Genomic DNA, 15,569 nt, shown 5'->3' on the forward strand with positions numbered 1-15,569 from the left:
CTAGGCATAGACAGTGTGGGAGAACCTACCACCAATTTAATCTGTTTTGCCCCATTATGCATTTTTTTCCCTTTTTTGTTCAGGGGTTAATGTGTACGAACCTCCTCCATTCTTCTCTCGAACGAGGATCACCCCTGTACCCTATTAGAACATTCACACCAGCAACTTAAGTGCGAAATCGCAAGAAAAGTAATTAATGAATGCTTCTCCTGGCCACCATTTTGTATAACCGAATGCACGTGGTCGACAAAAGAATGGCGGCCATTTTGTCTCTCCAATGTGGACAGTGGCACTTGGTCGTCGAGTGCCTGGAACTCTTTTCGGCTAGGCGCTTGCACAAACCCTGGTAAAGATCAGACCGCTGCCCATTCTACTTTCCAACCAACTATGCAAACTACATTTAGGAGATATGAACTACCAAACAGGGGGAGCATTTGTACCCTGAAATTAAGAGAATCCCTTGCAAGGTGTTCACACAAGAACCCCTGAACAGAGACCGGCCAGGACACCTATACCTGGAACTGTTTGGGCTGGTGCCTCGTGTTCGGCCGGTCAAAATTTCACCTTGATGGCATTCCCGGGTGATATTTGGATATGTTTTACAATCCGGGGATATAACTTTTGTGGTGTTCCTGGTTATGGTGGGGGCACTTTTAGGGTACTGTATATTTTGCATAGATTTTCTGTACCTGAGAAATAATTCAATTATGTTTTTTCTCACGCAATTATCTCTCAGGCACAAAGGATCCTGGGAATGAAACCCCTGTTTTATTGTATTGGAGACCCAATGTAGGGGTCTGTGCATAAAAGCCGTGTGTGGTCGGAAATAAATCAGTTGACTCCTAGAACTATGCTTCATCTGGTTACTGGGGGAATGGATGTCTGCTAGTTTTAATGGTTCCAGATTGGGTGAAGGAATTAGTGGAGGTAACCAGTCGGGTTACCCATGGTCAACTACAGAGAGTGCCACATGTGGTTTAAAGCCAAACCCAGCCATTGCAGTGACCGGGCATAATATAAAAACATATTGATGTGCGCTCTAAATGCATGTGCCCACATATGCATTGGCAGATTTATTCGATGACCGAATTTGTGATGTCAGAGGGAGCAGAGTAGCAGTGTCCCCTTGTACAGCGCTATAAAACATGTTGGTGCTATATAAACAATAGAAAATATAACCCACAGCCATTTGCACATCCAAGAGGTAAACACTACACAGTAAGGGCTTTAATGCATCAGCTACCTTGCTTGTAGACAGCTGTGCTCAGCAAGTTTATTTTATTGATTTTAATCATAGATATAAGACGATTGCAGCAACGGAATCAAAAAGGTTGGTGCCCGCAAGCCCAACACATGTTCTAAATGTAATTATCTCTAATTTATAGTGACGGAGCTCTACCTAACTGACATTCTCTGTTCAAAGCTATCTAAATGTGATAAATCTAGTATGCAAATCCTTTGGCTTCCTTGAGTGTTTTCTTTTCTGCTTAACAGGGACTCGTAACAGAAAGAGATAATGTTTTGGAACATTAACCAAGGCTGCCGCTGAGATACAATAGGAATATATAAATAAGTGTCACTGATAAAAAGTGTCAAAGTTCTAAAAGTGAAGTAATTACCATGGAAACGAATCGATAGGAAATCAACAGAAACATTGTGTTTGTTACCACGGTGATCACTTCACTTATAGAACTTTAGTATTTTATTAGCGGTCCTTATATAGATCTCAATCATTGGATTAAATCAACGATACGTCTTACTTAATATCTATTTTTGTAACAATAGGGGTTATGTATGAAAAATGTGAAAAATGGTGTAATTTTAAAACAATTACAGGGTTCTTCGCTAAACCAGGAATTTTCTGAAACTGACAGAGAAATTATACATTTAAGGAAAATATATATTTTTTTTTTATTTGATTATCATTTAAGATTTTGATTGCAGGCAACAATAATTATTTATTTTTCCAGACAATAAAAATAATCACAAAAGCGAGACGTTTATTTATTGACATTATTTCACTACAATTCCCACCAATCCCCAATCTGCAGTGTACAAAAAGTCACGATATAATTGGAAAAATTTGCATTTGATCCCTTTTCATTTCATGAGTAAAACCCATTTAGACATTTTATATATATATCGCAAAGATTGATGGATGGTTCATGCTTAGTGTTATAGATTGCACAGTTATTTATAATCCCTGGCGTATCATTCAATACTTCCTCCCTCTTCATCCTTAAATCTGCCCTAGAAAGGCTAGGATACCCCTGCAAAGGCAGAAAGAAAATAGTGACACAAACATTTTTTTTAAACTGAAAGAAGGTACGTAGTCTCCATGTGTTATTTTGTTTTGTTTGTTTGTTTTTCTAACAGCAAACATAGAACATAGAATGTGACAGCAGATAAGAACCATTCTGCCCATCTAGTCTGCCCAACATCAAGAAAGGACATTAAAATATAGAAATGTATCTGTTTTTGGTCTGTTCTTCTGATCTCTAACTGACCTTCTGTATTGTATGTTTTGTCTTTGCCACTGCAAATATAGCCAGAACTGATAGCATGATTCATGTGCGCATCAATTCAATCGCTCAAGCTGTGAGGGAGAAAGAGAAGGACAGGGGGAGAGAGACAGGCAGAGAAAGAGAAGGATAGGGAGAGAAAGAGAGCGTGCGAGAATGAAAAAAGCGAGGGAACAAATCGGGGGAAGGAGAGGAAGAGTAACAGAGGAGTGGGAGAGAGAGACACACAGAAAGCTAAATAAAGGGTAAAGAAACGAGAAGAAAATGTATAGAAAGAGTGAGAGACTGGGAGAGAGAGTGTAAGGGGAGAGTGAAGGGTAGAGAATAAGGAAAGAGACAAAAAAAGAGACAGAGAGAAGGAATACAGAGAAAGAAGGAACAAGAGAGAAGCAGTAGAGAGAAGGAGGGAGGGAGAGTGAACGATAAGAAAAAGGAAAGAGAGAGGAGGAAAAAGGAGAAAGAGGGATACAGAAAGAGAAAAAAGGGAAAAAAGAGAACAGTGATACGGAATGAAAGAGAGAAAAAGGGGAAGTAATAGATAGGGAGATACAGCTAGGGAGAGAAGGAAGTGACAAGTGAGAAAACAAATAGAGCTAAGCAGCTACTGGAAGATAACATGGAACAGGCAGCAGGGCTAGGAAACTCAACCTTTATGTCGAGAGAATTACAGAGGGATTTAACTCTTCAGCTCCCTGTGTGTTTAATTTAGAGAGAAGGTTGGGTGGGTGCTGGGGGTGGTGGGTGGGAGGTACTCTGTAAGGTTTATTAATAAAAGTATCCGGCTGAAAAATATATCAGTTTACAAGTGCCTGCATGACCGGGCTAGTGTACTCCACACAAGCATTATTCTCTGACGAGGAGGAGTCTGGCTTTCTCAGGAGTCTCAGCTACATCGCTAGGTATCACCCAGACAGCATGAAGACATATCCGATCGGCCAAGGGTTCCAAGCACGCTCGTAGCCGAGGATGGGATTTCATGCCACTGGAGAGGGGACCACGACTGTGGATTGAAAGGTTCACTTGACGCCTCTCCTGCTCTGGAGGGGATGGAGGTAATCTGGATGGAAAGGGTTAATGCGTTTGAAAATTGACAATTTAATTATCCTATTTGATCAACCGTCTCACTTCTAGCTTCTGGATGGGTTAAAATCTCAGCGTACTATATCTAGCAAAGTGATCCAAGGGTCACCGAAGCCCTCTCTTCATTTAATTACTCCACGTGTTCAAGGCAGGAATCTTGCAGGGAGGGCAGCTGGACCGATATAGCTGAGTGTTGCAGGGACTGCAGCTGGACTGATATAGCTGAGTGTTGCAGGGAGTGCAGCTGGACTGATATAGCTGAGTGTTGCAGGGAGTGCAGCTGGACTGATTTAGCTGAGGGTTGCAGGGAGTGCAGCTGGACTGATATAGCTGAGGGTTGCAGGGAGTGCAGCTGGACTGATATAGCTGAGGGTTGCAGGGAGGGCAGCTGGACTGATATAGCTGAAGGTTGCAGGGAGGGCAGCTGGACTGATATAGCTGAGGGTTGCAGGGAGGGCAGCTGGACTGATATAGCTGAGGGTTGCAGGGAGGGCAGCTGGACTGATATAGCTGAGGGTTGCAGGGAGGGCAGCTGGACTGATATAGCTGAGGGTTGCAGGGAGGGCAGCTGGACTGATATAGCTGAGGGTTGCAGGGAGGGCAGCTGGACTGATAGCTGAGGGTTGCAGGGAGGGCAGCTGGACTGATATAGCTGAGGGTTGCAGGGAGGGCAGCTGGACCGATATAGCTGAGGGTTGCAGGGAGGGCAGCTGGACCGATATAGCTGAAGGTTGCAGGGAATGCAGTTGGACTGATATAGCTGAGGGTTGCAGGGAGTGCAGCTGGACTGATATAACTGAGGGTTGCAGGGAGGGCAGCTGGACTGATATAGCTGAGGGTTGCAGGGAGGGCAGCTGGACTGATATAGCTGAAGGTTGCAGGGAGGGCAGCTGGACTGATATAGCTGAGGGTTGCAGGGAGTGCAGCTGGACTGATATAGCTGAGGGTTGCAGGGAGGGCAGCTGGACTGATATAGCTGAGGGTTGCATGGAGGGCAGCTGGACTGATATAGCTGAGGGTTGCAGGGAGGGCAGCTGGACTGTTAATGTATTGGAGGTATGCAGAGAGTGCAAATGTTGGTTTGATTTAGCAGTTGGCTGCATGGTGTCTGCAGAGAGGGCAGTTCGGCTGATGTAGTGGAGGTTTGATTGTAGTGTGGCTGAATTGATATAGAGGACGTTTGAGTGCAGTGAGTGCAGTTGTTAGAATATTTGGGTTGTTATAGCAGAGGTGTGCGGTGAGTGCAGTTAGGCTGATATATTGGATATTTGCAGTGAGTGTATTTAGTTTGATATAATTGGGGTTTGCAGTGAATGTAGTTGGACTAATATAGTGAAATGCAGTGGGTACAGTTGGAATGATGTAGTGAAATGCAGTGGGTACAGTTGGAATGATGTAGTGAAATGCAGTGAGTACAGTTGGACTGATGTAGTGAAATGCAGTGGGTACATCTGGAATGATATAGAGGGGGTTTGGTGTTAGAGCAGCTGTATTGATTGAACAGACATTTGCAGTGAGTGCAGTTGTGTTGACATAGAAGAGCTTTGCAGAGAGTGTATTGGGTTAATACAGGCTTGAAGTGAGTGCAGCTAAGTTTGTATAGTGCAAATCTGCAGTGAGTGTAGTTGGGTTGGTATAAGGGGTTTGCAGTGAGTGTAGTTGGGTTGGGATAAGGGGTTTGCAGTGAGTGTAGTTGGGTTGGTATAAGGGGTTTACAGTGAGTGTAGTTGGGTTGGTATAAGGGGTTTGCAGTGAGTGTAGTTGGGTTGGTATAAGGGGTTTACAGTGAGTGTGGTTGGGTTGGTATAAGGGGTTTGCAGTGAGTGTAGTTGGGTTGGTATAAGGAGTTTGCAGTGAGTGTAGTTGGGTTGGTATAAGGGGTTTACAGTGAGTGTAGTTGGGTTGGTATACAGGGTTTGCAGTGAGTGTAGTTGGGTTGGTATAAGGGGTTTGCAGTGAGTGTAGTTGGGTTGGTATACGGGGTTTGCAGTGAGTGTAGTTGGGTTGGTGTAAGGGGTTTGCAGTGAGTGTAGTTGGGTTGGTAAAAGGGGTTTGCAGTGAGTGTAGTTGGGTTGGTATAAGGGGTTTGCAGTGAGTGTAGTTGGGTTGGTATGAGGGGTTTACAGTGAGTGTAGTTGGGTTGGTATAAGGGGTTTGCAGTGAGTGTAGTTGGGTTGGTATAAGGGGTTTGCAGTGAGTGTAGTTGGGTTGGTATGAGGGGTTTACAGTGAGTGTAGTTGGGTTAGTATAAGGGGTTTGCAGTGAGTGTAGTTGGGTTGGTATAAGGGGTTTGCAGTGAGTGTAGTTGGGTTGGTATACGGGGTTTGCAGTGAGTGTAGTTGGGTTGGTATAAGGGGTTTGCAGTGAGTGTTGTTGGGTTGGTATAAGGGGTTTGCAGTGAGTGTAGTTGGGTTGGTATAAGGGGTTTGCAGTGAGTGTAGTTGGGTTGGTATAAGGGGTTTGCAGTGAGTGTAGTTGGGTTGGTATAAGGGGTTTGCAGTGAGTGTAGTTGGGTTGGTATAAGGGGTTTGCAGTGAGTGTAGGTTGGTTGGTATAATGGTTTTACAGTGAGTGTAGTTGAGTTGGTATAAGGGGTTTGCAGTGAGTGTAGTTGAGTTGGTATAAGGGGTTTGCAGTGAGTGTAGTTGAGTTGGTATAAGGGGTTTGCAGTGAGTGTAGTTGGGTTGGTATAAGGGGTTTGCAGTGAGTGTAGTTGAGTTGGTATAAGGGGTTTGCAGTGAGTGTAGTTGGGTTGGTATAAGGGGTTTGCAGTGAGTGTAATTGGGTTGGTATAAGGGGTTTGCAGTGAGTGTAATTGGGTTGGTATAAGGGGTTTGCAGTGAGTGTAGTTGAGTTGGTATAAGGGGTTTGCAGTGAGTGTAGTTGAGTTGGTATAAGGGGTTTGCAGTGAGTGTAGTTGGGTTGGTATAAGGGGTTTGCAGTGAGTGTAGTTGGGTTTATATAAGGGGTTTACAGTGAGTGTAGTTGAGTTGGTATAAGGGGTTTGCAGTGAGTGTAGTTGAGTTGGTATAAGGGGTTTGCAGTGAGTGTAGTTGGGTTGGTAAAAGGGGTTTGCAGTGAGTGTAGTTGGGTTGGTATAAGGGGATTACAGTGAGTGTAGTTGGGTTGGTATAAGGGGTTTGCAGTGAGTGTAGTTGGGTTGGTATAAGGGGTTTGCAGTGAGTGTAGTTGGGTTAGTATAAGGGGTTTGCAGTGAGTGTAGTTGGGTTGGTATAAGGGGTTTGCAGTGAGTGTAGTTGGGTTAGTATAAGGGGTTTGCAGTGAGTGTAGTTGGGTTGGTATAAGGGGTTTGCAGTGAGTGTAGTTGGGTTGGTATAAGGGGTTTGCAGTGAGTGTAGTTGGGTTAGTATAAGGGGTTTACAGTGAGTGTAGTTGAGTTGGTATAAGGGGTTTGCAGTGAGTGTAGTTGAGTTGGTATAAGGGGTTTGCAGTGAGTGTAGTTGGGTTGGTAAAAGGGGTTTGCAGTGAGTGTAGTTGGGTTGGTATAAGGGGTTTGCAGTGAGTGTAGTTGGGTTAGTATAAGGGGTTTGCAGTGAGTGTAGTTGGGTTGGTATAAGGGGTTTGCAGTGAGTGTAGTTGGGTTGGTATAAGGGGTTTGCAGTGAGTGTAGTTGGGTTGGTATAAGGGGTTTGCAGTGAGTGTAGTTGAGTTGGTATAAGGGGTTTGCAGTGAGTGTAGTTGGGTTGGTATAAGGGGTTTGCAGTGAGTGTAGTTGGGTTGATATAATGTAAGTTTTCAGTAAGTGTAGTTCAGATAATTTTACAGATGGATTGTAGAGGTCGTGTCTCCTGATTTAATATAAAATAATTCAGCCTGATCTGCCACATTAAGTTCTGTGGAAAGATAATGAGATACTAGCAAACTGCAATGGAACGTTTTTATTATTTTGGAATGTTATTACAAGGTGGCAATAAAGAGATCTTAACAGAGTATTTTAGTCTGTGACATTTCCGACTATTCTTGGTGTTCGCAGCAATAAAGGAATTGATCTGAAACGTACAAACATTGCACTTGTTGAAGCGATGCAGTCATTCCAAGCTTCATACAGGCTGGAGACTTATATTCAATCGCATTCCGTGCAGAGCACTGTCACTCACTGCAGAGCAATGCAACTCTGTGCAGAGCACTGTCACTCACTGCAGAGCAATGCCACTCTGTGCAGAGCAATGTAACTCACTGCAGAGCAATACCACACCGTGCAGAGCACTGTCACTCACTGCAGAGCAATGCCACTCTGTGCAGAGCACTGTCACTCACTGCAAAGCAATACCACACTGTGCATAGCACTGTCACTCACTGCAAAGCAATACCACACCGTGCAGAGCACTGTCACTCACTGCAGAGCAATGCAACTCTGTGCAGAGCACTGTCACTCACTGCAGAGCAATACCACACTGTGCAGCGCACTGTCACTCACTGCAGAGCAATGCAACTCTGTGCAGAGCACTGTCACTCACTGCAGAGCAATGCCACTCTGTGCAGAGCACTGTCACTCACTGCAAAGCAATACCACACTGTGCAGAGCACTGTCACTCCCTGCAGATCACTGTCATTCACTGCAGAGCAATGCCACTTGATGCAGAGCACTGTCACTCACTGCAGAGCAGTGTCATTCACTGCAGAGCAATGTCACTCAATGCAGAGCACTGTCACTCACTGCAGTGCACTGTCACTCAATGCAGAGCAATGCCACTCAATGCAGAGCACTATCACTCAATGCAGAGAAAAGCCACTCAATGCAGTGCACTATCACTCAATGCAGAGAAAAGCCACTCAATGCAGTGTAATGCCACTTAATGCAGAGCAATACCACTCAATACAGAGCACTGTCACTCACTGCAGAGCACTATCACTCACTGCATCGCAATCCCACTAACTGCAGAGCAATGCCACTCAATACAGAGCACTGTCATTCACTGCAGAGCACTATCACTCACTGCAGAGAAAAGCCACTCAATGCAGTGGACTATCACTCAATGCAGAGCTCTTGCACTCACTACAGTGCAATGCAACTCAATCCAGAGCTCTAGCACTTAACACAGAGCAATGCCACTAAATGCAGAGCAGCGGCACTCACTGCAGAGCAATGCCACTCAATGCGGAGCACCAGCACTCACTGCAGAGCAATGCCACTCACTGAAGAGCAATGTCACTCAATGCAGAGCACTTGTGTCTGCAGAGCATTGCCAGAAGCTAGGCATTGTAACTGAATATTGAATAGTGCCACTAAAATAAAGCACCGAATGGGGAGCAGTGCCACAACACAGAGCTGTGCCAACGAGTGCATTATCAGTTAGTAAATACAGTGCTGCTGGTGAATGCATCGCAATATCACAAAATACAGAGCATTTCCAGTTAGTGCAGAGCAATATCCCTTATTTCACTTAGGTAATGCAGAGCATTCCGACACAGAGCCCTGTTATATGATGCAGGACAGTAATTATAAAATTATAAGCACGGTCATTAATGCAGAATAATGCCACTATTGTGACGCAATACAGAGCAATATCGCTCAATCCAGAGATTTCAATCAATGCAGAGCAATATCGCTCAATCCAGAGATTTCAATCAATGCAGAGCAATATCGCTCAATACAGAGATTTCAATCAATGCAGAGCAATATCGCTCAATCCAGAGATTTCAATCAATGCAGAGCAATATCGCTCAATCCAGAGATTTCAATCAATGCAGAGCAATATCGCTCAATCCAGAGATTTCAATCAATGCAGAGCAATATCGCTCAATCCAGAGATTTCAATCAATGCAGAGCAATATCGCTCAATCCAGAGATTTCAATCAATGCAGAGCAATATCACTCAATCCAGAGATTTCAATCAATGCAGAGCAATATCGCTCAATCCAGAGATTTCAATCAATGCAGAGCAATATCGCTCAATACAGAGATTTCAATCAATGCAGAGCAATATCGCTCAATCCAGAGATTTCAATCAATGCAGAGCAATATCGCTCAATCCAGAGATTTCAATCAATGCAGAGCAATATCGCTCAATCCAGAGATTTCAATCAATGCAGAGCAATATCGCTCAATCCAGAGATTTCAATCAATGCAGAGCAATATCGCTCAATCCAGAGATTTCAATCAATGCAGAGCAATATCACTCAATCCAGAGATTTCAATCAATGCAGAGCAATATCGCTCAATCCAGAGATTTCAATCAATGCAGAGCAATATCGCTCAATCCAGAGATTTCAATCAATGCAGAGCAATATCGCTCAATCCAGAGATTTCAATCAATGCAGAGCAATATCGCTCAATCCAGAGATTTCAATCAATGCAGAGCAATATCGCTCAATCCAGAGATTTCAATCAATGCAGAGCAATATCACTCAATCCAGAGATTTCAATCAATGCAGAGCAATATCGCTCAATACAGAGATTTCAATCAATGCAGAGCAATATCGCTCAATACAGAGATTTCAATCAATGCAGAGCAATATCGCTCAATACAGAGATTTCAATCAATGCAGAGCATTGTCATTTCATGAAAGACAGCCACTCAATACAGAGCATTGTCATGCAATGCGTTACGTTAACATTCATTGCAAAGCAGAATTATCCAATAAAAAAAAAATCTTTAAACGAAGCATAGCATTAGCACGCAGCACATAGTATTGTTTCTGATTGCGTAACAGTGTCTCTTAATACAAAGTCATTAAATGCGACGCACTGGCAATAATGCAGTTATCATGCAATAAGTGTGACAACCACTGCAAACGATGGCTAAGAAAAAAGAATTGGCACTTAATGCAGAGCATTGCCAGTCAATGCAAAACAATACCACTCCTTGGAGATCTCTGACACTCTGTGCCGAGTGCTGTCAATCAAAACAGATTTTTGTCACCTAGTACAGAGAATTGTCACTTAATGGAGAGTTTGAAATTTCATTCAGGATGTTCTGTGCAGAGCATTATCACTCAATACAAACTGCTGTCACTCAAAACAGAGCTAGTTGAGTCATCCAGCAGAGCAGTGACAGCAAATCCGAGAATTCTGACTATATCTCCCATCACTTAATAGCAGTAGCCTACACATTGAGTGATGAGATGTTTAGTGTAAAAAAAGGTTGTTAAGCCAAACATCTTGCCTTATGATATAAGGCTTTCTCTGAAAGGCACAACCACCTGGTGAAGCATACAAGAACCAATCTCTTTTAACACCTTCCTCATGAGAGTTTTGATAAACCTCTTTATATCATGTTGGCAAATATGGCACATTGGCTGCCCTGAATAAGTTAAAGAAAACCACTACAAACTGTTAAACTGGGGTATCCACACTCATCAGTTGAAGGCACTCATGCCAACATACTCATTGTGCATAGCTTCACTCACCAATTGAAAGTAGACGTATTCCCATACTCATGGAGGAACCCATCCTTATTAGCTGTAGCTACTGTTGCTCTCATACTCATAGAGGTGCCCATCTTCATCAGCTGGACATACCCATACTCGTAGAGGTGCCCATCTTCATCAGATGGACATACCCATAGTCATAGAGGTGCCCATCTTCATCAGAGGGACATGCCTATACGCATAGAGGTGCCCATCTTCATCAGATGGACATACCCATAGTCACAGAGGTGCCCATCTTCATCAGAGGGGCATACCCATACTCAAAGAGGTGCCATTCCTCACCGAATGGAAATCCGTATACACAACTATTGAAGGTACACAGAAACGCCTGCTACTATGTGGGCAAACATACTTATGTTGGCCCCATCCTAGATGTTCCAATATGCATTGGTTGGAGGTACTCATACACACCTAAGTGAAAGGAGCCAATTACCCATTTTAGAATGCCCCTGAGAAGGCAGTCAGACCTCATTGTTGGAATATATTCTCATTTTAGAAGAAGCAAGCGATCCCCTCTCATTAGAATGCACCTGCACACATCGTAAAGCAGTCACTTACCCTTACTAGCTACTGCATATTGGAGTGAAACACAGGTAATGAGAAGGCCCTTAAATAATGAACCACCAGTCCAAGATATATTATTCACATTGTGAATCCAGTAGAACAAACAAGTACTGAGCACAAAATCAGGAGTGTGGTCCAAGGCAGGTTTATTGAAGAAATAAAGACAACGTTTCAGTCTGAATATGAGCCGAAACATATTTATTTTTTCAATCATCCTCCCTTGGACCACACTCCTGATTTTGTGCCCAGTGCTTTTTTATACTGTTGGATTCATGAGTTGCATATTAGAAAGTCTGTAGCATATAATGTATTGGAAGTTGTCTATCCTTTGTGAAAATAAGCAAAGTTACCTAGTTGAAGATATCCTCTTGTCTACTATAAACTTGATAGATTTCAGTTATTCTGTATGTAAAGTCCATGGAAAGCAAATTAATAAGATACATTTCTTTTACCCTCAGGAAATGAAATGAAGATTTTTCCATAAATACCACATTATCGCTTTTCCAACTCAGGGTATCGCTGTGCTACATTGAGACTTAAATATGTCTTTCCACGAAGAACCTCAAAGCAGATCATTCCTGACCACAGATTTGCCCTTTAAGACCAACCTCACAAACTTTCTAAATGCCACATGGGAGGCGCCTACTGCCGCTAATTCCACAGAGAACATAGTAGTCACATATACCATTGGGGTAATCTTGTCCCTAATGTGTATAGTAGGAGTGGTTGGAAATGTCTATACTTTAGTGGTGATGTGCCAATCAATGCGAACTGCAGCTTCCATGTATGTCTACATCATAAACCTTGCTCTTGCTGATCTCCTTTATCTGCTCACCATCCCATTTATAGTGGGCACCTACTTCATGCAGGAGTGGTACTTCGGAGACATTGGCTGCCGTGTACTCTTCAGCTTGGACTTCTTAACCATGCATGCCAGTATCTTCACCCTCACTATCATGAGCACCGAACGTTACTTTGCAGTGCTCAACCCTTTGGGATCTATAAAGAGGTCAAAGAGCTACAGGAAAGGCATCACATTTGGAGTCTGGATGGTTTCTCTTGTGATAACGTTGCCAATGCTTATCATGATTAAGTTGGTTGAAAAGGACAATAAGAATATATGCCTACCTACATGGAGCAGGATGTCCTATAAGGCTTATATCACTGTACTCTTTTGCACAAGTATAGTGGGTCCAGGACTTGTCATTGGTTTCTTGTATATTAGATTGGCTATAACTTACTGGTTGTCCCAAACAGAGTCCTTTAAAGATACCAAGAGATTGCCAAATAATAAGGTACTCTACCTCATCTTTTCTATAGTTCTGGTCTTCTGGGCCTGTTTCCTACCATTCTGGATTTGGCAACTCCTCACCCAATACTCTGAATCTCTGTCAATCTCCCCAAAAGCAGCGAGGAACATTAATTACCTGACGACATGTCTCACCTACAGTAACAGTTGTATCAACCCTTTCCTCTATACTCTACTGACCAAGAACTACAAGGATTATGCCAAAGGTAACCATACTACAAAGAAGACCAGCAGCAGACATATAAGGAGCCAATTCCATAGGCTCTCCGGCAGGTCAATGTCCACCAGTAGCCAAATGTGTACAGAGACATTCACCCTGGTGCAGGGCACTGCAAGCCACAACAATGCCAGAGACTGTGCAGGGGAGACTTAAAAAAAATGATAAATAGGACTGTCATTTAAAATGATGTATTTGGTATGCTGACCACTGCATTATATGGTAAAGAAGGGACTGTGTACTAGGATGGCACAAACTGGATCAGTGGTGACAAGTAAAATAAATCTTAATCGCCACTAAACTAGAAATTCTGGAGAATTGGCAAGGGAAAAGTAATCCATTTTGTGGTCTATCTCTAAAATTCACTGCTGAATATATCAGCTAAAATAGCCTACAAATGTATAACATATAAACAGTGCTAAGAAATCATATTGAAGAAGACAACCATTGGTAATTCAGTAGACTACATCGCCATCTTCCTCAGCCAGCTCTCAGTAATACTAGGTTATGTATACATTCAAACTAGATGAATGGAGTTGCAGTCCACTTGAGTTGATGGTTTCTTCTCTACTGGGTTAAAAAAAAGAAAAAGAAAAACACAACAACACAAACAAACACACACTTAACCATCTCACTCCCCATAAACAGAGTTTTAATGTCTACTATTAGCATCTGTGTAAATAGGTTTGTGACTGAACTAAATATGACTGTTTATGATGACACATGGCTATTCACTGCAAAGTGTGAATTGTTGGGACTTCAATGTATGAATTTAAACTTGCATTCCAAAATTCCTGAATTGGATAAATAAATTCAGATTTCAGTTCTGCTAAAATTCCCTTTAACCCCTTAAGGACCAAACTTCTGGAATAAAAGGGAATCATGACATGTCACACACGTCATGTGTCCTTAAGGGGTTAAATCCATAATGAATTACCAACATTTTCCGCTGTATTGAATCGATCATATTTTTAAAAGCACAGAGGCAACTGGTCATGGAAAAGCACCATTTTGTCCACCCTTAGTACGCACCCCTCTAGGTGTCCGTTTTGTGCCCCATTGTATTTAAGATGCACTTTCTGCTGTAAGAAATGGTGATATAAATTACCTCGCTAAGGCATGTCAATCTGTTCAAACTTCCTTTAAAAGCTTGATGTGAGTATCCTTGAATTGGTCTCAAGATTCTAATTTCTGTGATTTACTTCCACAAATTATTGGGTTTAGACTGCAATATCTTTAACAGGCCCCAGTCACCGGCATCACATGTGGATGGTGATGGTATTATATTGATACACTAAACTAGCAGAATTGGCAGTAGAATAAGGACCAGAAGTTTACTAGGAAATCGAGTTCCTGATTCTTATTTTAACCTTCATGAAAAATGCCATGGACATGTCTCATCGCTGGGCTGAGATGGTGCCTTTGTCGCACTGTCTACCAGCACAAGACACACTCCTTCGAAATGTTAGGAGGTATAGCAAGGTACCGCGTAAATTCAGATATTGTCTTTCTGAAACACCATGACATAACAAGCTCATATATGAGGATAGTTTAGCCAGTGTTGCTAGATAAGGTCTTGCTGGAGTGCACTAATTTTACTGAATATTTATCTTGATACATGCTAATTATTACATTAATACCAGCATTCATATGTCGATCACACTTAAAGTGACACTGTAACAATTTGGGACTTTGCAGAATTCGCAATGTCCTCCGATGGTGACATCGCCGCTGGGAGTCCGGTGGTGGACAGGTTAAGGTAAGATTTATGTACCTCGCATTCTATTCCAGCGGGTCCTCTTCAGCACCAGAAGCCAACGTCACTGCTATACTTTTCCGAATGAGGTCTTTGGAGGATCCAACAACACTGATCCTCTATACACAGAGTTAATTCCCTGCAGCCGTCATTGCTGTCGGGATCCACACTGTAGCTACGCACAGAGTCTAAGAAAGTCACGTGGAGGAAATATACTCAGACATGCTAGTCCCTACTTAGTCTCAATATATTTCTTGACTGGGTTGGAATTTCAGTGAAATTCCTACACAGTCAAAATGAGTATTTCGTAAAGATTCTATCTTCAAGAAATACAAATGTTTCAGGGGTGGCGTGACAGTGCCGCTTTAGGCTTCAAACTTTTTTGTTATGGTTTTCCCCGATGTTAGCCAACATTCCCATAGTTTTGTACTCTTGTATCTTGCCTATACTGCCTACATACCCTTGTATCCTAACCATTGTGTTGTCCTTTAAACAGTACGCTTTGATAGGGGCTCACAAATATCAGTTCTTTCATTCTGTGAAACTAGGTTTTGTTTTTCTCTACTTGCATAAAAAGTAACAGAGTTTCCTGGCAATAATAACGATCCACACATTTGCTTTCAATTCTGCTAATAACAATTGTTTTTGTTTTTGACAATTTTCATATATTTTTCACATTTGAGGTGAGATTAAAGGTGTATACAGGTTTACATTTTACCAAAATATCAG

General features: G+C 42.5%; 1 protein-coding gene across 1 annotated transcript; it reads left to right on the forward strand.

The window, feature by feature from the left end:
- Window positions 1-3,296: 3,296 nt before the first annotated feature.
- Window positions 3,297-13,416, forward strand: LOC134610399 (urotensin-2 receptor-like). Its single transcript, XM_063453352.1, has 2 exons — window positions 3,297-3,574; window positions 12,017-13,416. Exon 2 carries the CDS (start codon window positions 12,101-12,103, stop codon window positions 13,238-13,240), a length of 1,140 nt encoding a protein of 379 aa, XP_063309422.1. The 5' UTR covers window positions 3,297-3,574; window positions 12,017-12,100; the 3' UTR covers window positions 13,241-13,416.
- Window positions 13,417-15,569: the final 2,153 nt, after the last annotated feature.

The sequence above is a fragment of the Pelobates fuscus genome, chromosome 5, assembly GCF_036172605.1.
Source record: "Pelobates fuscus isolate aPelFus1 chromosome 5, aPelFus1.pri, whole genome shotgun sequence".
Classification (NCBI taxonomy): Eukaryota; Metazoa; Chordata; class Amphibia; order Anura; family Pelobatidae; genus Pelobates; species Pelobates fuscus.